The sequence below is a fragment of the Labrus bergylta genome, chromosome 13 (genome assembly GCF_963930695.1).
Source record: "Labrus bergylta chromosome 13, fLabBer1.1, whole genome shotgun sequence".
Lineage (NCBI taxonomy): Eukaryota > Metazoa > Chordata > Actinopteri > Labriformes > Labridae > Labrus > Labrus bergylta.
The window spans coordinates 13,872,068-13,894,554 of record NC_089207.1 but is presented as its reverse complement, the minus strand read 5'-3'; the positions used below and the strand labels follow the sequence as shown (position 1 = coordinate 13,894,554).

The following is a 22,487-nucleotide window of genomic DNA, read 5'->3' as shown; positions in this document are numbered from 1 at the left end:
CCTTTATTCGGCTGCAGGCTTAAGAGATGTAATGGGGCAAACAGGGAAGTAAAGGGCTGATAGTGCCATAGGCTGCTAATAATGGGTACCACGATTCATTTTTCATCTCATCCATTTAATCCATTCCTAACTGAGATAATTCCTTCTCTGTCAATGCCGTTGGCAGTATCATGTGTCAGAACTAGTTTAGTATAAACTAGTGTGTCAGACGAATACATGTTTTGTATCATGAATAAATACTGATATTCAATAGTTATTGCAATAAATCACATTTTTAATCATGTTTGAAATCCAATATTTCCAAAAAATTTTAGTACTTTATTTTGTAGTTGTGTACTGTCTTAAGCTAAAAGTACTTCTTGTTTGGATACAAACCTGCTTTGGTTTTTGAAGTTTTTTTGAAGTGAAATGAGCCATTCAAAGGTGCGGAGGTGCCTTTCTCTTCCATCACTGTGCCCACAGATAGTTGATGTTGTCAGTGCGGTGGCTTATCTTAGATGGGCCTAAGGACAAAAAAGCATGGGATCAATGTGATTAAAAAATAAATAATGCAATAATTTCAGACCTTAATCGCGTCACAATAAATGCGTTTAGGCTGACAGCACTTTTACAAACCTAAAAAAATGATCGTTCGTTTTTTTGCAATCAATGTTTAATAAAACTCCATCGTTGTTTTTAAGAAATGTGTGTGCTTATCCTTATGCAATGTTTGCTGTACATAGATCTAAAGCACTACAACTAAGGTAACAATGTTCTTGTTCAACACAATTATCTAGATCATCAATCAGTGCTGTATCAAGCAATTGGCGGGCATTTGCTGAAAATGCAGGGATGAAGATTGCCATTGAAGTTAAAAGAAATCAGACCACATGCTTATTTGGAATCCACATCTTGAGAAGAAGGCAGCAACTAATATCACCCAGGCAGATGTATGGGAGGCAGCAGGAGATAAAGAGGGCGAGGAGCTTCTCAGTAGGGAATGCCAACCAGCTACAGCAAAAGTGTGTGATTATGTCAGAGACTAGACCACATATCTCAGCCAGAAGTCTTAGATAGCCCTAAACTTTCAAATCTCTAAACATTCTGAGTACTTTCAAGAACATGGCAAACAGAGTTGTAGGCAAATTCTTCTTCTAACTTGAATCAGAGCTCAAAGCCACAAATATCTCACAGCTCCTCACAAACATTATATAGAAAAAAAAGCAGAGCAGGCCTAATGAACCTCGCTATCATGTTGAGGTTTTTTGAAATCATTCTTCATAAGCAGTTAAACAGACTTTACAATTTTGTAAAAGAGAACAACTACAAAGACGTCTTAACAAGTTATATACGACATGAAACATATACTAGAAAACAAAAGATCTTGTTCAGACCATGAACAAACTCATAGAGTAAAGTCATACAGCATCATTGTATTTTTTGAGTCAATTGTAATTCACATAGGCAACTCTTTGAACAATGCCCTGCTCCTTGGCCTGAGAAAATGTATCTGTGGGATTCCAATCCACTCCAAGAGGGACAGGTATGTGACTGATATCTTACTGTTTTGTTAAACTTTCTAAGGTACTGTGGTAATGACCCAAGCAGCATTATAATTGCATACAGAATGTCCATGTATTTGTAACCTGGTTTTTGCCATTGGTTGTGATCTACAGCCTCAGAAGGGCTACTATTACAGGACAATAACAATATGGGGAACCCAAGGAACTCGGTAGAATGCAGGTTCAATATGGTTGATGGGCTTATTTTCATGTCAGCTGATTAGAAAGTATTAACCTTGTTGAATTGATCATGAGTACAGTTCAAGCAAGCTCACTTTAGATCAATCAATCTTCCTATGTAATAGATAAATGGTGACCTATGATAATGGTTAGTCCCAGGACATGAGGTGCAGGGGTGTTGATAGGATAGGATTACCTACATTTTGTATCATTCATTAGGTTTTCCAGTGGAAAAGAAGAGCTTAATTTACTGATCATGTTTGATCCAGATAAGACAAAGATATAGTCAAAAACAAAAAGGATTCTGCCAGGAATTTCCAAGATCAATTCTGGAAGAAATCTCAGAATCTGTTGAGGAAATGGTCTTATGTGTTGAAGTAAATATGTCTGTAAATGTTTTTATTACTATATTTCTACTGCTATACTGTATATTTTGGAGAAACTGTAATGATCGAATTTCCCTCTGGGATTGATAAAGTATTTCTCATTCTGATTCTGAAATTGAGGACCTTAGTGGGAGTGGCCTGCTGTGCATTCTGGGATTTGGTGTCTTTCATCCACATGAGCCAAAAAGACACTTTCTGCCTTTTCTCGGCCAAGAAGGCACCAACTTCAAAATTTATTTCACATTTCTACTACATATATGACCCAATGTCAATACAGATTCATGTTTCAACGGGTGAAGTATCCCTTTAATGATGGAGAATGACGGTCCTATGGTGGAATGGTGTGAAGAAAGCAGTAGCATTGATTCTTAAGCTCAGACAAACCTAAACAACTGGGCAACTAAAGAGGGTTAACAGACACAGCCAAACAGCGTTTATAAGTTCATAGAAACATTGAGTAGAGAAGCACTGCTTCCTTAAACTAAATCCAGTGTGATATCATGGATTCTTGGTAGTTGGCAGAAGTATATTCTAGTATTTATTTCAAAAGGAACTCCTACATTCTTTACTCTCAACTTAAAAGAGTCACATTGCCAAGCCCATTTTGAGAGATGTTGGTGAGCAAGTTGGTCATGGAGGAAGCTGCCATATGCTGTCTTGGCTGAGGCTGAAGCGTTGGATCCTACACGCAAACACAGCGGCAAGAGAATTAATCAAAGAAAGCATGATGTTTCATCGGCAAAAGGCCAAAGCAGAGTGGGAAAGGATGGCTAATTAGAGTCGTGTCACATGAGAGATGCTACGTTTAACATGGACTCATATAATTCAAGTTGGTATTTTCATTTAGTACCAAACCAGCAAAGTTATCTCAGGACACTTTTTAGATGGATCAGGTTCAGGCCAAACTCTTTGTAATATAATACCTGTATGCCATTTTGGACAGATTAAAGTGAAGCAGGGAGAAAGTTATGTGCAAGGCTATTTTATGATATTAACATGTTTAATCTGTGGTGCCATATGATTTTTAACGACTGTAAAAAATAACTGTGTCTGGAGACCATACTGACTTGGATCCCCTCGCATCAAACTGTACTCTTTAGTTTTAGGGGAAAGCCAAATTTGCCGCTTTAACTCTAGCAAAGTGGACTTGTATCCTCAGATAATATGGTTATAACCCATAGATTGTTAATTTTTAGTGTAAGAGTGATTTCGAACAAAAAAAAAATATATCTCCCCTTATTGCAGTGATACCAGAACTACAATAACTAAAAGCAAAACCATGCTACTGAAAAAGTTTTTCTTGAAGTGAGTTCTTCTGATTTTCCTCTCTGGGAATCATTAACGGATTACCTTGAGGTGAATGACACTGCTGTGCCTAGTGGTACTTAGTTGAGTTATTCAACATTATTTTATGTGACAGAGAAGGAATATCATTTTGATTCAACAATTTTGATTTTCAACTCAGGCGCTGATTTTCAAACCCCTGAAATGTGCCTTGAACTGCTCAATGCGCGACTTAGACTTCTTGTTGGAATTGTTATTTTGCACTACAGAAATAAAATTGACTTGGCCTGATTGCAGGAGCAGAGTAGTAGAACAGAATAATGGAGCAGTGTATGTGTGTGTCTCCTGCTGTGATCCTCTGACAGTAAGGGAAGCGATCTATGTATTTGTTTGTTCTGTATCATTGAATTTGGTCTGCTTTTTACCATCGCCCATGCTTGACAATATTAAAAAAGAAAGGGTGAATTCACATTTTTTTTTGGAGGTATCACATTTTTGGAAAGTTAACTCTCTTTGATGTTACAATACTAGATGTGTTTTCACATAGCAGTTCTAGTTGATGTAATGTCCTATCCCTACATTTAAAATGAATATGGACCTTTTATCAGTCCATACTGCTCGATCCTTTTCTTTCTACAGGTTCATGTGACTAGTAGTTCTATATGCTATGCATTTGGATTGTATACTCTGTCCCTGCTTGATGCATGCTTAAGTGAGCAATTGTAACTTGATTGAACAAAAACCATCAGCTGTTCTTCATCTCTAGCTGCTGTTGTACCACAGCTCAAGGTCAGAGCCCCCATTTGTCACACAAACAGCTCTTTTGTCCTCACTGTATTTCTTCATTTTCCCCGCCATGTCAGCCACACAGATAGCCGAGCGCACCATATTTCACTGGCTTCATTTATGATTATGGGGTAGACCTGGGGACAAGCGTAAATTAATGGTGCATTGTGACTGTGAATCTGTCGGGCATAAATCCAACACATGGCCAGGTACGGCTGGGTGACTGAGTTTTTCAAAGGAGGACTGCGACTGAAAGCTTTCAGTTAACACAGGGATACTTTATGGAAAGTATCTCTCATTATTTTTTCATGCCAACTGGAGCTCTTATCGGATATGTGCCAGGAAATGTAAACACTTCAGTTTCACTCAACCAGGTGCATAAAAGATCAGAAAGATCATGTGCACCTACTCAAAACAGCATATTCAATATAGTCAGTGATTTAAACTGAATAGTAATTGATTACTGTTACGGGATTTCATGCAGTCAAAAGAATGATTGCTATTTTTTTTAGCAACACTCTTCTTCGGTGTATTGTCTCAAATGCTAAGATTTTTATGTTGGAACATTTTTATCTCCAACATGTCAAATCTATTGTAGTTAAAGGAAGAATGTGCAACTTTTTTGAGCACCAGCGTGAAACCAAAACAAACTGCTGTTTGGCGACACCTCTGCCACACTGAAGCAGCTAACCTCCAACCCCTCACCCCTCTTGTCCAAGAAAGGAGTTATCATCAGTGTTTCCCCTACCATTATATTTCCCCCCCCCCCGCCCCCCTTGAAGGTCAAGTAAAAAAAAATATATATATATTTTTTTATTTCTTTTTGGGCCTTTTGGGCCTTTATTGTAGGGATAGGATAGTGGATAGAGTCGTAAATCAGGGAAAGAAGTCATTTAAGGATACCTTTCCGAAAGAAAAGGACAGCTGTCATTAAAAGTAACGCATGAACACCAAGATACCTTCAAGTGTTTGTGTCGGCGTGTCGGCGTGCCCCCCCCCCCCCCCTCAGTTAAACAGCTTTAATACACAAGGGGATGAGCTGGACGGCCGGCGGTCCATGTATACACGATATAAATACGGCTCAAACAACATCACAGCCAGCCCGACTCGCGCATCTCACTCAATGTAGACAGTCATGAGAGTTAACTACAGAGGATATACTGGATTTCTGATGGATTTCTGCTGTATTTATGTGTAAAATGTTGCACATTCATCTTTAACACATTGGTCTTTAGCCATATTAAGTTTTGGCAATGCATTTGTAACTTGTGTCTCTAATACTATTTTTTTTTTTTAAATGGTGTAACAAAAATGCTGCCATGTTTTGAATTCAAATAATTAGTACACAAATCTAAGCACAATGAGTGCTAATGCTGGTGTCCTCTCTTCACCTGTCGTCCTCTTAGGTCTCTCAATAGACTTCACTTCCAACAAGCTGTACTGGATAAGCTCGGTCAACAGCACTATCAACAGGTGCAATCTGGATGGCAGTGGGCTGGAAGTGCTGGAGACTCTGAAGAGGGAGTTAGTCAAAGGCACAGCTCTGGCCGTGATGGGTGAGTAGAGGTTGTCACAAGTGCATCAGATTGCCATTGGGGATTAGTCAGAGAGTGTGGAGGGATTACGTGTTTAACCAGTTAAGTGGCTGCAGAATGGAGGTATTTATTCAGCCATCGCAACAGTTGTGATCCACTTTGTGTGAAGTAGCAGGGGCATTAGATAATTAAATCACAGTGAAGCAGTGATTGATGATTTACTTTCTCACCCTTTCTTAATGAAAAGGGAGGTAGATGTTCATTATTTGTTGATTGTTGTTATCAGTGCTCATTCCAATGTGTCACACCATTCATCAACTCGTAGGTTAATTTAGACATTTCCTGAATTAAGACAATGAGTTCTGCTATATGTTCTGTACGGACATTTAACCAGTTGGTCACATTACAACAGTCCTAAGCTAACAGTGTCTTGCTTTTACCGTTCCTTTTCCCCCCACATACATACAATATCGTTTTACTGTGTAGGTTCACTGAGGAGGTAAATTAGTTAGTTAGTGAAAACATTAATAACAAAAGCAAGCATGGCAGAGCTGAAACAATTGAATAAAGGTCGAATACATCTGTATATAAAAATGTTCAGAAATAAAATCAGATAATGTCACACATAAAAGATTCAATGTATGGGATAAAATGAGGATAGTATATGAAATTACAACAAAATTGGATGAAACTATAAAAGTAGTGGAACACCTTTAGTAACATGTAAAATATCAGACGGGTCATCACTTGTTTTCACACAATCATTTTTTTTTTTGATGTAGTGTCCACAACAGATTTAAAGTGGACCTGTGGTGGATTTTCAGCGTGAGGAATAGGCAATGTTAACCAATGCGTACAGACTTAAAAAGAGGCTTGCCAGAGTTTGTTTGTAAATGTAAGCGCCATACTCGTTTTGCTTTAACACTATGAAGTAAAAAACAAACAAAAAAAATAGCAATAGTGATGTAAAGTGCAGTACACACAATAAAACCAGATTTCAGGTCCAAGAACCAAACAACGCATTGGGGCTGTACCTTTACACTTTATAAGGTGGAAATGTTATGTTATCACAATGTTACAATGGTAAAATTCACTTCGCAGACGCTGTTATCCAAAGTGACGTACATCAGAGAGTAAGTACAACACTAATCCATTCATACACCGCCAGTGAAGCAGCGGGAGCAATGCGGGGTTAAGTGTCTTTGCCCAAGGACACATCGGACGTGTTGCTCAACCGGTTGAGAGGCGACGACTCTCAACTTTTTCAAAATGATATCACACAACAGTTCTGTATTTGTTTTGACCTGTATTTGGATTTGAAATGGTCTCACTTCCACACTGCTACAATCTTGACAATTTGGGAGGCTTCCCAGTGAGCTACATGAATACATTTTCCTTGCCAAGGCTGGTAATGAGAAGGAAGCAAACATACTGAACAGAGCATGGTTAGTTACGTGTGTGTGTAGATGTGTGTGTGTGTGTGTGTGTGTGTGTGTGTGTGTGTGTGTGTGTGTGTGTGTGTGTGTGTGTGTGTGTGTGTGTGTGTGTGTGTGTGTGTGTGTGTGTGTGTGTGTCTGGAACAAAGTGATTTTTTTTCAAAGGTAAAATATAAAATCCAGAGTGTTGTCAGGCTGATACTTTGTGTTGTTGAAGCACGTTATTAATCACTGTGTTTGGATTCCTAGGTGTTGGGTATTTTATCAGCTTGTGCAGAGAGTATTAATTACAGTTTTACAGAATAACACTGTGGTGGAAAGCATTAAACCCCAAAGTTTTGTTAGCGGCTACCATTCTGCAACACAAGCCATTTCTTCTTTGATAAGAGGCATTTCTCAAGACTTTGACTATGGAGGACTTTCTACTAAAGGGGCGATAGAGACTTCATTATTGCCTTTCACAAATGGGAGATAGAACTCAAGGTGACAAAGACTAATGACTTGGTTTGTGAACAGTAGCAGGTACAGCAAAACAGTGAAATAATGTTCGCACGCCTCCATCAATCACAATAAATGACATTTTGTAATGTCGAAGGAATGGTTTTGAATGGTAGAATGAACAGCCCTGTACCATTTTATTATTGCACTCTGTTAAACAGAGCAATTTCACACTCTTTCACTCTTTCATTCTCTTGCTATTGAATAACATTTAATCTGGTATCACAGACTAATGTATTTGTGCATTTACTCTACTTGGATTCATGCAACAAATGTAATGAAGTCATCAGACCCATTTTGATTATATTTTCTTTTTAGATTGTCAGGAAAAAAATCTTGGGGACACTTTAATTACAAATAAGGCTGCTGCACATATGGAGGTGCCTATTACGCGTCATTATGGATGCAAATACAGGAACAACTGTGACAACTATGTTTGCACGACACAATTTTAGCCATTTTGCAAAAAAGTGTGTTTTTAGCTTGTCATTTCTGCCTGAGAATTAGAGACAATGAATGACATGCGTAGTGCAACAGAAGCTGAGCAGGGATAGGTTTACTGTCTTTCCAATTGACAGTTTTGATGTCCAATCACTATTATCATGCATTAACTATGTCTCCACATGCTTTAAATTACTCAATCGGAAGATGTTGCCTGCAAGGACATTTCATAACTTCAGTCTGTAATGACACACGAGGTTGATGTCTACTGCTGGGTTAAATGAGCAGAGGTCTCCCTTTCTCTGCTGTGATTGGTGTCAAGATTTGTGATCATAAATGAATCTTTGAAAGGATAATTAAGGAGAATGATGCTCCATGATAATTTGCATATGAAGCAGTAAAAGTCAAATGATTAATTTGTGATAAAAGATATGTAACACGTTAAAGTGACAAAGATTACACGCGTTCTTTTGAAACGTAGTAATGGTGACAGCCCTTATATAGATATATGCAGGAATAAATACATATTTATTTTGTTTTCTATTTTAGCATACTATGATAAATTAGTTGGATTCGACAGACATTTGGAATTAAGATTATTTTAGACAAAGTAGGCAGTTATTACAATCAAGTAGGTGCAGGGCAATATACAAATGTTTCTAGAAATGTGTTTGTTTATGAGCTTCTTCTCTCAGAATCTGATGATTCCTGCATTCAGTCATTGACGGGCAAAATGAATAATGAACGCTATCGATCAAAGTGACAATGCATGATATCAGCATGAAGAAGTGTGTTTGAAGAAACACGTTGCATTTCCTCATACCTTTTCAATTTGTGTGACCGCCTTAATGATTGCTCTGGCTTGGTGTTGAAAATATTTAATGAAGGCACTGTTAGTGACACAAGGTCGATCCACACTGGTCCTAGGGCTGTGTAATTATGAGAATGCTTTGAGAGGAAGGTGAGGGCTTCTATTCAGAAGATGTTGGTGATCCATCAGCCGGTTGCCTGAAATCAAACCAGCAGTTGAGATGGAAATTGAATATGATGTGCCACAAGCAAGCAATCACAGCTAGCCAGCGGTCCTTGCAGCATTCAATTAACTTAGGGTACAAAGCTAATCTAGGGTAGCATGCCCACCAGGGTCAAATGTTTTGTCAGTTGCGTGTAAGGTGCCATTGTCACTCATTGAAATGTGTCTAATTTGAAGAAACACGTTTTTTTTACATTCACCTTTGGGACAACACTGAGCCTCAAGCGTTTAATGCATGTTCAAAGTGTTTCTTTGTTTTCAAAGGTGGGATACAAGGGATTGATGTTGTGAAATCTTATGGTATTCTCTGGTATTTTCTATCAACCGTAAGGATGAGGGTTCACTATTGCTGCTGAGTAGGTTTGAAAAAGCAACACAAAAAAGACAATGTCAAAAAATGTCCTTAACATTTTGTTTTTCCTATCAAGGGAATACAGTATAAACCTTTACAGTTAACATGAATCATCAAGACGGAGGATTAGGGCCATGTTAAAAAAAAATATTTTTTTAAATTTTGAGATTAAATTTGCAAATTTACGAGAATAAAGTCGTAAATTTACGAGATTAAACCCGTAAATCTATGAGAATAATCTTGTACATTAATGAGTTTGAGACGAGTCTAATATTTTTTTTAACATGGCCCTAATCCTCCGTCGTAAATCATAACCTAGTGCTACTCTCCATTTTTTTGCAATTCTGATATTTTAAAGGTTGACTAAATTCTGGTCCATCTGCAGCCCATGTAGAGAGTCTATTTTAAAGTGAGAGGAGCCACCTGACTTTCCTGTACCTTTCACTTCAGTGGGATTTTCAAATTGAGAGTTCCTGTCACGTTTGTGGAGTCTGTGGCAAAGGGCCTGGACTGTGCATCACTGATTTCTTGCTGAGGACAGACATTGAGGTTGGAGGACAGTGTGGTGGTGACGGTGGTGGTGAGTTCTGGGGTCAGGAGCCTATTGTGCATTTGCCTTTTTGCAAAAACACACTCAACACTTGTGCTCACAGCAGAAGCATTACTAAAGCCCAGAGCTTCACTGTCGCATAGTGCCAGACGGGCAACTTACTTTTTCAGGAGGTGTGTGACACATAATGACACAACATCAACGGTGCAGTGAAGATGATTGAATGTAACTCAAATGTTACACACACACACACACACGCACACACACGTAATCTAGGGAGGTCATGGAGGAGAATTTGTTGGTGTAAGCACCTCACCCAACTATCAAACTAGATACAGTTTAAGGCTGCAAAATTCATGCATATTCAAAAGTGTGCAGAGCAGGGGATGGGGGATCCCACTCAAATCATCTGAGTGAATGCTAAAATTATTAAGGTCTTGGTGGCATACAACTACCAGCCTCAGTGGGAAGTCTAAAATATAACATTGCCTTTTGAAATAGTTTTTTGATTGTGCTGTAGTGTTTTGCTTGTTTGCATCCCCACTTGAGTGGCACAATTTGAATGCAGCAGTTCTAAGCATAATGCAATTTACCCTACCATTGTAGTTTTCTGCAACAGCTTTTAACAAAGAACACTGATGGTTGCAGGTGGCAAACTGTGGTGGGCAGATGACGAATCTGCACAGCTGGGAACGGTCACCAAGAGAGACGGGCGGAATCTTATAATCCTGAGAAACAAGACGAGTGGTGTGGTTCATATGAAGGTGTACGACAGGGAGGGTCAGAAAGGTAAGTGCATTAGCACAAATTAAAGAACAAACCGATCCAAACTCACTACCTTAATACATGTGTGGTACAGAGCTTTATTGCTTGCCTTTTGCTGGTTGTGTTTAACATTCAGGAAGAAACCCGTGCCAGATAAGCAACGGAGGATGCTCACAGCTCTGCTTCCCCACTTCTGAGAACACCCGTAGCTGCTCCTGCACGGTTGGCTACAACCTGCGTAGCGACCGCATGTCCTGCGAAGGTACATTTCCCAAAATATATACTTCAGAGCTGCCACTATGTCCCACCAGCATTCATGTTTTTTAGGACAACTCAAAATGATAAGAAATGATCCCATGTTACCTATGTTAAGTACATGTGATTAGCTTAGATTAGATGTTTATTGCCATTTTGCACAGGTACAGGACAGTACAGGTGCATTGGAATTTTTGTGCATTTCTCCCAGAGTCAGCTCTACAAACAAGTCAAAAGTATATAAAGAAAAAATAGAATAGCAATATACACGAGAGTAGAAAAAAGATAAATAAGTTGTAGTCACAACTAAGAAAAAAAAAAACTGTACAGAAAACTATACACTCTCTTGAAGACAAAAAATTACAAAGGGAGACACAATGAAATATAAATATAAATATGTTTTTTTTTGTCCTGCAAATTCTGTACATGTCTTACATCTGTTATTGCACCTGAAGATTATTTCACACATATTTTTTCACATTATAAAATTGCACAGTTTTTTCTATGGTCGACATTGCACAATTGTATTGAGATTAATCTGTGCGTTAATCTATACATATAAAATGCATTAATAATGAAATGCACTTTAGTACCTATGTTTAGGGTATAATGGCAATGTTCTATTCTTCAGGTGTTGACTCGTTTCTGATGTATTCCATCCATGAGGGAATCCGGGGAATTGCTCTTGACCCAAACGACAACAGTGAGGCGCTCATGCCCATCACAGGAACACTCTTTGCTGTGGGAGTTGACTTTCATGCAGGTTTGGAACCATGCAACATTTATTCACTTTCATTGTTGATATAATCTTTGATTTAGAGGATCAGACACTGGATTACGCTGAGTTAAGTTGCTTTGCTGACTTTAATTAGCTTTGATCTTTTCTTATTCATAAGTTAAAAAGCAGCTTATTGACTTAACTACAACGGTAGAAATAAAAATGTTCTTCATATAGACATATTGGGCTTCATTCACAAACAGTGCGTACACACAAATATGTGCTTAAACTGTTTGTGTGAACGTTTGACACACAAATCTGGGATTCATCAATACGTTCTAACTTTCTTCATTGCTTTATTTCTTTATTTCGAACGATTAAAAAAATACATGAAAATGAATAAACAAATGAAAAAAAAATCTGTATAAAATAAAAAAGCCTAGGCTTGTCAAGTCCTACCCCCATTCTTCACCATAAACAAAATAAAGCAAAATCCAATAAAATAAAATAAACGGACAATACAAAAAAAATACTCCAATCGAGCTATTAAGAAAAACAGAACAAAACAAAATCAAAACAAAACAAAAAAGAACAAAATGAACAAGCGCCATTAACAGCTGTGAGATTTACATTCTCCTTCCTTATTTCTGTACTTTTCAAAGATATATCTTTTGTACATTTTTTTAAAATTGCATTATATTCATACTTTGTTTAATTGTTTCGTCAAGAGCATTCCACAAAACCACCCCACAAATGGAAATGCACATACTTTTTAAATTGGTCCGAGCATAATGCTGATTCAAGTTTAGTTTCCCTCTAAAGTTATAACCCCCCTCTGTCTGTCTTTGAACAGTTTTTGTATGTTTACAGGTAACAGTTTATTTTTTGCTTTAGACATTATTTATGCAGTCTTAAATTCTACCAGATCCCCAAACTTTAAGGTGTGTAATTTTAAAAACAGTATATTGGTGTGTTCATAATATCCTACATTGTTTACTATACAAATGGCTCTTTTTTGTAGTGTGCTTAGTGATTGTAAGGTGGTTCTGAATTTGTTCTTCTTCTGCAAACAAAGTTAGAGCTTCCGTAGAGCATTCCTACGCTAAAATGATGGACCAGCTTTCCTAGAAAAATGTAAACACACCCCCTTTTAACTAAATGAACAACATATAAAAACTACATTCAGTAGAATAGCCTTTAATAGACAAATATCATTCCAACCCTGAATTTACTAATACGCTGACTAAACGTATTAAATTAACATGAAATTGATGCCTTTTCATCCGAATTTTACTTAAAATCCTTCATCTTAAATTAAAAACTTTGTTTACAATCAAGAATATCATCAATCACTCCCTCCAAAAGTGCCATGAAATCGAGCATCTATTGCCAAAACCTAATGATTAATTGGTAGCCTATTTAAGTGCATGCAGGGTACGTCTACTTGTCTGCCCCTCACAACTCTTCGCCTTGATACACCAAAGAAAGGGGGGTGTGACAGTATACTGATTGCATGCTTCTGTCAATTTAGAATTATTCTGATTCACTAACATACGCAAGGTGGAGAGAACAAAATTGGCGGTGCACACATGTCATATACCTATTTTGAGGATGCACTTATTGTATATGCAGAGAAAGAACATTTCTATGCATATATTAGTGAATGAGGCCCATTGTGTTTTAACTTTGCACTTTGAACTATTATTTACTTTGACATGTGAAGCTCATCAGTTTAATGGGGTCTTTGTTACTTGTCCTTATGATCTAGCAAACTCTTCATTGTAATACTTTCTTCACATGATCAAAAAGGAGCTCAAATAACAGCGTGAATGTGCAAACAATCATCGGTCACGCAAAAAATAGGAAGAATAGAAAACTAGTTGATCATTAGTGATAACGGGGAGGCAAGAGGTTTGAATTGAGTTTTTTGTTTTAAAATACAACACAAGAAACGGGGGGGGGGGGGGGGGGGGTTATAGCAGTTTCAACTGTATTATATACATGATGATGCCAATGCAATCTTTTTGTTTCCTAAAATACTTTCTTTAATAAAAATGTAATTAATAAAATACTTTTTTTTGCATACTAAAAAGTTATTTATACATGCTAATAGTGAGCATATACCCTCTGCAACATGTTTTTATTGTATAGCTAAGTTACACAGTGATACACTTTAACACTTCTTTTTTTCTACATTACAATCGTCTTCTTTTCAATATTAAAAACAATGTGTGTGGGGGGGGTATATTTGTAATACTGGGCTCTTTGAACAATTGTCTGTTGCCTCTGGGAATGCTGAAAGTGTAATAAGTTTACATAAAAGGGAAACCTCAGCTTGAGTAACAGAAAACATGTTTGTGAAACATTTGCTATTCAGGCAATTCCAAAGATATTGTATCACATGAAGGCACCGGAACAGGCACTGCAGAATATGATCCCTATAGCCTGTGCTGTTGTGTTATTTTGCATCCCTGCCTCCTTTCAGCCAACACAGGATAAAATTGATAGATATGTTATAACAAACGCTATGAATATACTATAGACTCACAGCATTCTATATCAATAATAGGGTGCTACTGAAGCATGATAACGAAAGCGATGTAAAGGAAATTGCATACACACAAATGAAAACAGAAACATGCTAAGTTCATACAAAGGTTGATATACAGTGGGTTTGCAGAAATTCTTCATAGAATATCGGAACGCAGCAGCAGATAAAAAAACTGCATGGTTTGCAGTTGTAATTCGTTTTCCGTGACTATCATATGTTGGTTTCTGTCGAAGAAAGAAAAGAGACTGGGAAATATTCACAGTTACAAAAGGTTTACATTACCGTGGGTAGCTGTGGCTCAGTTGGTAGAGGCAGTCGTCTCTGAACTGGAAGGTCAAGGGTTTGATCCCCAGCTTCTGCAACAGCATGTCCAATGTGTCCTTGGGCAAGGAATTCAAGATTGTCTTGAATTCCTTGCCCAAGGACACATTGGACATTGCTTCAGCGGCAGTGTATGAATGTAATTTATATGACTAGGGTTAGTTACTTCTGATGGTCACTTTATATAGCAGACTCTACCATCAGTGTGTGAATGTGTAGGTGTGACCTGCAGTGTAAAGCACTTTGAGTAGTCAGAAGACTAGAAAAGAGCTATACAAGCTCAATTCCATTAACCTTAATATTGTTTTAGTGACATTTAAAGTTATTTAATGGCATTTTATTTCTAGTTATCTATACTACAAAGGTCGTTCATGTAATCTGGAATCATTTTACATTAAATCCTGTTCTGTACTGAACATGTTGAGCTATCTTTGAACAAGTAATTGTCATGAGTCAGTCTATTCATTTAAAGCTTTAAAAAGAGACTGAAATCTTGTCCCCTTCTGACTGCCTAGTTCAGTTGATGTCAGCAAAAAAGTAATTATGCTGAGTTCAAGCCAAAATCAGACATGGCCAGAGTACGGGACACGATTGCAGTCTGTCCTCCCCTTTATTACTTTGTGCAGGTGAACATGCAAATGGATTACTAAGCCCATCCCAGAGCAGCAGCTGATACCTAACGCACATCATTTACATGTCATTAGAGAAGCCGGGCTGCCAGAGCAGAACAGATGAAAGCCCTGCAGCTGTTTTCTGTCTTATGTGAGCTGCGTCTTAACAGAGTGTGAAGGAAGCAGGAACAAGAAAGTGCAAATAAACATAACGCTACCTAACCTCCTAACAACCTGCACACAGCCAAGCTGACAGGCATGCACTGAGATGCACTTGAAGACGGCACCATAAATAAATGATGTACTATTTTATATACCTTTGTAATATGGCTATAAAATCAGAAAGGGTCCATAACAGTTTTACCCACACCATGTTTTGCATGAGGCAATATATTGCCCTGTAAAATTTGGCCGACAGTTGCCTTTCCTTTTCAGACACTGAATGTCAACAAAGAGCTGTGGATGAACTGTGTGGGTATTTCCACATCATACTTTATAGTCCCACACAACATTTGGTGAAATGGGCCGTAGTGCAGTAAAGTGTGGTTTCATGAGCTGCTTTTTCTTTTTTGAGAGCGTAAATACTTTAACAGCAGCTGCATCCATCATCACTTTTCTTTTATCATTAACTATATTGCATGTTTTTTTTCAGGAAATGACACAGTGTACTGGACAGACATGGGCCTGAACAGAATATCCAGGGCCAAACGGGATCAGACCTGGAGGGAGGATATCATTACCACGGGCATTAGCCGAGTGGAAGGCATTGCTGTTGACTGGATTGCTGGTTGGTATTAAAAAAAATGGAGGGGTCTGATTTGAAATGCCAAAATAATAATATTAATGCCATCTGAAAATGTTCAGTAACCTCCTTGTAAAATCATCACATTTGTGTGCAAGATGAGTTGTAGTAGACGTGGGTTCTTGATGTAATCTCTTTTATGTGTCTTGTGCCTAGGAGGACAAATAAACCTCTGTTGGATTTACACACCTTGTTATTGCTTTTTTTTTTTTTTTTTCTTCACAGGAAACCTGTATTGGACAGACCATGGTTTCAATCTAATAGAAATCTCCCGTCTGAATGGTGAATACCGCTCAGTGGTCATATCTGATGGGCTTGATCAGCCTCGGGCCATCGCTGTACATCCACAGAAAGGGTAGACCATGTTTTTATTTGTGCTTTCATGTTTGTCTTTTTCACAATTGTAGTGCACATGTGGACCAGTGGTTCTATTAAGCATTTATACGAGGCAGGGGACATGTTAACATTTACCTTTGAAACACTAATGGAAAAAAAAAAGCTCGCAAAAATCGGAAAACACTTAAAATGCACAAACTGATGCTACACAGGTCAAAGTCAAAGACACTGGAGTTTTCTTTCTTAGAGGAGAACTTGAAAATAGCAGTGATTTTTTTTTTTTTCAATTCACGTAGTGTGTTTGCGTTTCACCTCTGTGTTGGCCAGATTTCTCTTTTGGACTGAATGGGGGCAGAACCCCTGTATTGGTCGATCCCGTCTGGATGGTTCGGACCAAGTTACCTTGGTCAACTCAGGCATCATGTGGCCCAATGGAATTTCTATAGACTATGAGGTACAGTTTGACACATACGCACGAACACCATCACCGACCTCTCCTGCTCCCTTTCTATATACTGTACTTCCTATCTCATCTCTTCTGTGAAATATGAAAATGACTTTGCCTAAGAGGTTTGGTTAGTGATATGCATTTTCATTTTCTTTGCAGGAAAATACATTATACTGGTGCGACTCCCGCACAGATAAGATCGAGAGGATCAACCTTGAGACAGGTGAGAGCCGGGAGATTGTACTGTCAGTGGCCAACGTAGACCTGTTCTCAGTGGCTGTGTTTGGGCCCTACATCTACTGGTCTGACAGGTAATTTATTATTTTCAAACACATGCACCGGCCTGCAAAGCCTGTAATCATAACCTCCTAATAACCCTTGCTGTCAAAGGTCTCACAGGAAAACATTAAGAACAGCAGTTCCTCACAGTGAAGGTCATTGCTTATTTATTTTACATTCCCAAGGTAGAATTTAGCGTCATAAGCAAAGGAAATCCTCCTTCACCATTCTGTAAAATCAGGCACAGTTAAATTTAATCAAACTTTATTTCTAACATGAAGCTGGTAGCCTCGTGCCTTTTATACACCTTGTCGGTTTTTTATGCCTTTTAAAAAGGTTGCATTACGTAAAGATCAATCAACGTATCCTCTCCCCTGTACAACATGGGAAAAAACAGTAAATCTTATTTCAAACCTTTTTACATATTGGAATTTACATTTGGACTGGATGACTTCAGACTTGGATTTTGATTTACGTCTGTCTATAAAGATATCTGTCCTGTTATCTGTCTAACTTAATCATTACCCTTTCTCACCGAAGATGCGGATGCTTTTTTGTCCACTCACTCTCCCGCTGTACCTCTTCAGGGCTCACTCCAATGGTTCGATCCGACGTGGCTTTAAAACTGACACTAGTGATGCCGTGACCATGAGGAGTGGTCTGGGGGTCAATTTAAAGGATGTAACAGTCTTCAACAGAGGCAGAGAAAAAGGTTAATGTTTCAACCTTGCAGTTTTAATACACTATTGCCGTCTATTATTTTATTTTATTTTTTTCATATACTGTATATAATGTGATATTGCAATCACTCAAAAATTGTATTTTCATCTACAATTTACACCTGATTGCTTCTGGGAAATTTTTTTGAGGCAAACCAGTTATTAAAAGTCTTTTGGGTTTTAAAGGGACGAACCCCTGCGCCAGGAGCAACGGAGGCTGCCAGCAGCTGTGCTTTCACCTGGGCAGTGGTCGTCGGACTTGCTCCTGCGCCCATGGACGCTTGGCAGAGGACGGCTTCGCCTGTAAGCGCTATGAAGGTTATCTACTCTACTCTGAGAGGACCATTCTTAAAAGCATCCACCTTTCAGACGAAAATGACCTCAACTCACCTGTCCAGCCTTTTGAAAATCCTGCTTTTTTTAAGAACATCATAGCCCTGGCCTTTGACTACAGTCAGACAGCAGCTGGGACAAACCGCATCTTTTTCAGTGACGTCCATTTTGGAAACATCCAGGTGATTAATGATGACTGGACAGGAAGATCTATTATTGCAGAAAGTAAGTATATATATATATCACAATCTTACCTTGTTTTTACATGTTCTGTCTGTTATTATGTAATGAAAAAAGCCTCCTAACGTCCCCACTACACATACTCTCATACACACTGTAAGGCCAATAACGAGAGCTTCATATTTCCCACAGTCGTGGTGGCCAGGCTTGTTTGCACAGATATTGTTGTTGCAGTTGAGTAAGGGTTGCCTTACTGTTGCACCGGATCAGTTGGTATGATTCTGCCGCGGTTAAAGTCATCCATCTGTTGTGCTCTTCATGGAAAAAGGAATGCATCGATTTTAATCAATACAGCTGTCTAAACAGCCCCATAACGGCTCATGCTTCACTTGTCCTTTACATGTGTAACTGCTAACCAAAGCATATTTTAAGCTCCAGAGTCTGTTTACTTTTCTCTCATGTGTGACCACATTGATGTGTATTGGGATGTGAGTGCTGCCAACATAGTGTTATAGTGCACCGTGGCACTATGGTTGAGCAGGTCCAGCTTGGACACTGACCAGTGAATGCAGCTTGTGCTTCTGTTTTGACGTTCTTTTTCAGAAGATGAATGATTTACATTTTACAGTTTTAATCATACGGGGCAACCTTGTTAAGAATTAAAAAAAACAAAAAAAAACATTGTTTACATTACCTTGACATATCAAATTCCTCCTTCATTTCTCCTTTGTTCACTGCTGTTACTCCTCTGCAAAGACCACTTAATACTAAATCAGTGGGGTATGATTCCTATGTTTGAAACCCTTCTCTGCTCACTGACTTTCACACATTGAATTATGAAACCAATCCCTCTTTATTCCTTCGCTAAGTCTCAGTCAGTCCTGTCTCGATAAGCATGACTAGTGTCAGATGAACAGCAAAAGCCTCTGTTCTGCTCGGCTAGCATCCTCTGCCATTCTGTGAAGTTCCTTCTGGGAGTAGAGCTCAGCACCTTCTCGCCCCCTCCTCACACTAGCAGGAGACTAGCAGAGTGTTACTGATTCCCCCCCCTGCTATCCCTCGCTCACACCCCTGCTGTGGGAACTTTCTGCTTATTTATGTAGCTTCTCGAAATGAACAAGCGTTATTTGGAACCATCTGTCTGGATATGGAAGTGTCCTTCACACTTTGTCACTTGTGAAATGAAAAATCAAAGTGTTATGAATAATTAATGCAATTCAGATTTTCTGAATCCATAAAACGTGGTTATGTAGATTTTTTGAGAAATCAGAAACAAATTGTTTATTTGTATGCAACATTGTGTAAAAATGTTGCGCTTTCTTTGAGGCCTATTAGCTCTTTTCTTTGGTGTTGAGTAAAAGCACTACGTCCATTTGGTTCATACTTCTTTTGTGAAAACACTACCTTCAAGCATCTTTTTAACCTGCGCTGTACAAAAAAAGCAAGACTCTTCTATTTCCCTCTAAAGTTTCCTCCTGCATCCCGTCATTGAGGAAAGGTGAAGGTGTTAATCATCCATTTTTCCCTAATTAAACTCCATGTCCCCCATTAATTACTCCCTCTCCCCGCCAAAAAAATTGTGAGGAACTCCAAGCTGCCAGACGGCTTTTATTGCAAACTATTAATTAGTGATCGGCTGACTCAGGTTGTGTGTAAAGTATTCTACTGCATGTTTATGGGGCTTTAGATGAGGGGATATAGCCACGCTCTCTATCATTGTCCACATGTTCCCCATTAAGACAAATTAGGGCCCGCAAAGACAGATAAAGGTGTCCGCAAGAACATACGAGTAACAAAAAGATGGGATTGGGCAAACAATCCCGTTGATACATATTCTCTTTGTCACACAATAATCAAATGACACTGCACACAGAAGCGAAGCACGTGGTGAAGCGTGCAAGAGAAAACTTTTTCATCCAGGTATTCTTTCCAAATCCCTGTTAAACCCAGTTCCATATTTTGCAGTCAGATTGGGTTAGTTACAGCAAAGGGTTTCAGCGTCTATCAGGCAAAGCTTTCTTGAATTTTTATTAAATTCAATAGAAAAAATTGATATAACTTCAGCGAGGTGTAGCTTTGTTTTCCTTTACAGCTTTATCAATGCTTCTTTAATTTGATTTTAGTACACATTTTGGAGGTCTTTATTTCCTAGATTGTATTGGGAATGTGGATTTTTTATTCTTTGTACTGGTTTGGCTTTTACGTCTTGCCTGTTGGTTTCCCTTTTTTTTTTCAACATATAGAGTATGTTTGTGTATTTTTCCTTCAATTTTCCACCGCCAGAAAACAATGGCAACAACCCCCCTGTCTACGGCTTCATTCATGAACATACACTGTACATATACTGCTTCCATTAGCCCAGTAGTCATATATATGTACATGGAGCTGTGTTACTTTGGTTATATTAACCATCGTCTTTTAGATTGATGGATGTGAATTGTAAAATAGGGGTGTTCTTATTTATAAGGTAATCTCAGATATGTTTGCCTTAAAAAAAAAAAAACAATCTCAACTCTCATCCTCCTTCTTTAGCATTATTTCTTCGTTGCATTGTTTTCAATGTTTTGTTTTGTTTTGTTTTGTTTTGGTTGTTATTCCTTGTTAAGCATCTTTGAGTGTTTATACAAGTCTAATTTATTATCATTATTATTATTATTATTAAAATTAAAGCATGACTATGACCAACCTTTCCCTCTCTGTTAGTCACTCTCTAAACCAACCAGAGAGGCTGCTGGTCCATGTTTTGTGTTTAGGTAATTGGTTCCCAATGAAAACATATTCAATCCTTTACCACTCATCAACAAATATCTATTTGTCCTGTGTAATGAGATTTGAAATTGTTTCTCTTGTCAATCACCAAGGAAACATAACCCCAATTCTATAACAACCAGTAACAATAATTTATATTCATTTTAACTAATTTGACTACCAGGAGTTCACACAACATCATATTAATGTGTTCCCAGCAGTCTGAAGTTTTGTTTTCTTAAAAGATGTTTCTCTAGGATGTCTGAAAGAGGTTCCTTATTTTGAACTTGAGCACTGATCTTATGACTCTGTTGTTTTAGATGTAGGCTCCGTAGAGGGCCTGGCCTACCACCGGGCCTGGGACACCTTATACTGGACCAGCTCCACTACCTCCACCATCACCAGACAAACCCTGGACCAGAAACGAGCTGGCGCCTTCAGCCGGCAGGCTGTGGTCACTCTCTCTGAGGAAGACCACCCACACGTCCTGGCCTTGGATGAGTGTCAGAAGTCAGTAGCTCTTCCTGGACTCTCATCACTCTCTCCATTCTAACATTATCAGGCAATTCATCCAAAAACATTTGACCCATGACACTGTCCTTCACAATAATTAATACAGTAAAAATCATAATTATATTGAGTAGAGGTGGGGGAAAAAAAACTATTTAAGTAAAAGAATCACGATTCTTATCTTCTGAAATTTTAAATAGATTCATAACTTCCAAAAATTGGTTTTCTTTTGGGCTAATCATTCACTTCCCTGCTAAGTGCTAAGGTTAGCTTTTAACTCAGTATAATACCAGATAGAGCAGCAAGAAATTCAGCCAGTCTCACAGATGACTGGAGTAGATCCTGAAGTATGTACTTATTCAAACATAGACTTTGAATCCAGAATTGTTTTGAATCAAAAATAGATTCTGAATCAACTACTGACCCCAAGAATTGAAATCAAATCGTGAGACCTCCAAAGATTTCCAGCCCTAATACTGAAACATAAATTAAGATTTTCTGCTTTTTATTGGTATGCAGACAGCCCCATCATTTATATATGTTTCGATTTATGATTGTAAGCCTAAAGCTGAGATAAGTGGTCTTAAAGCATATAACAATAAACAAAATATAACACTATTCAATCGTATAAAGAACATTAAATACTGACTGTTCTTGTTCTCTTCGATATAGAGAAGCGTTTGCTTGATGCATTTCACAACAATTCTTCAATTAAAGTCTGTTAATTAATTTAGATACAAACACCTTTAATCTATAATATCTGTTTGAAGTTAAATGTAAACAATGAAATACGCCCTTGCTGCTTTTCAGAATCCCATTGACCCCTTTTAGTTTTTGATTTAAAGATATTTTTGTTTACCTATCTATAAATATAGTCATGGAATGTATT

The 22,487-nt window shown here is 38.2% G+C and overlaps 1 protein-coding gene across 1 annotated transcript in view; it reads left to right on the top strand.

The window, feature by feature from the left end:
- The window catches only part of lrp1bb (low density lipoprotein receptor-related protein 1Bb), a 138,655-nt gene that overhangs the window by 47,790 nt on the left and 68,378 nt on the right, over nt 1-22,487 (top strand). Inside the window, exons 27-37 of the mRNA XM_065962263.1 lie at nt 5,584-5,733; nt 10,671-10,811; nt 10,924-11,049; nt 11,674-11,805; nt 15,896-16,030; nt 16,271-16,400; nt 16,709-16,835; nt 16,989-17,140; nt 17,696-17,820; nt 18,014-18,385; nt 21,409-21,598. Of these exons, the coding sequence (XP_065818335.1) occupies nt 5,584-5,733; nt 10,671-10,811; nt 10,924-11,049; nt 11,674-11,805; nt 15,896-16,030; nt 16,271-16,400; nt 16,709-16,835; nt 16,989-17,140; nt 17,696-17,820; nt 18,014-18,385; nt 21,409-21,598 (1,780 nt within the window). The remainder of the gene's footprint in view (nt 1-5,583; nt 5,734-10,670; nt 10,812-10,923; nt 11,050-11,673; nt 11,806-15,895; nt 16,031-16,270; nt 16,401-16,708; nt 16,836-16,988; nt 17,141-17,695; nt 17,821-18,013; nt 18,386-21,408; nt 21,599-22,487) is intronic.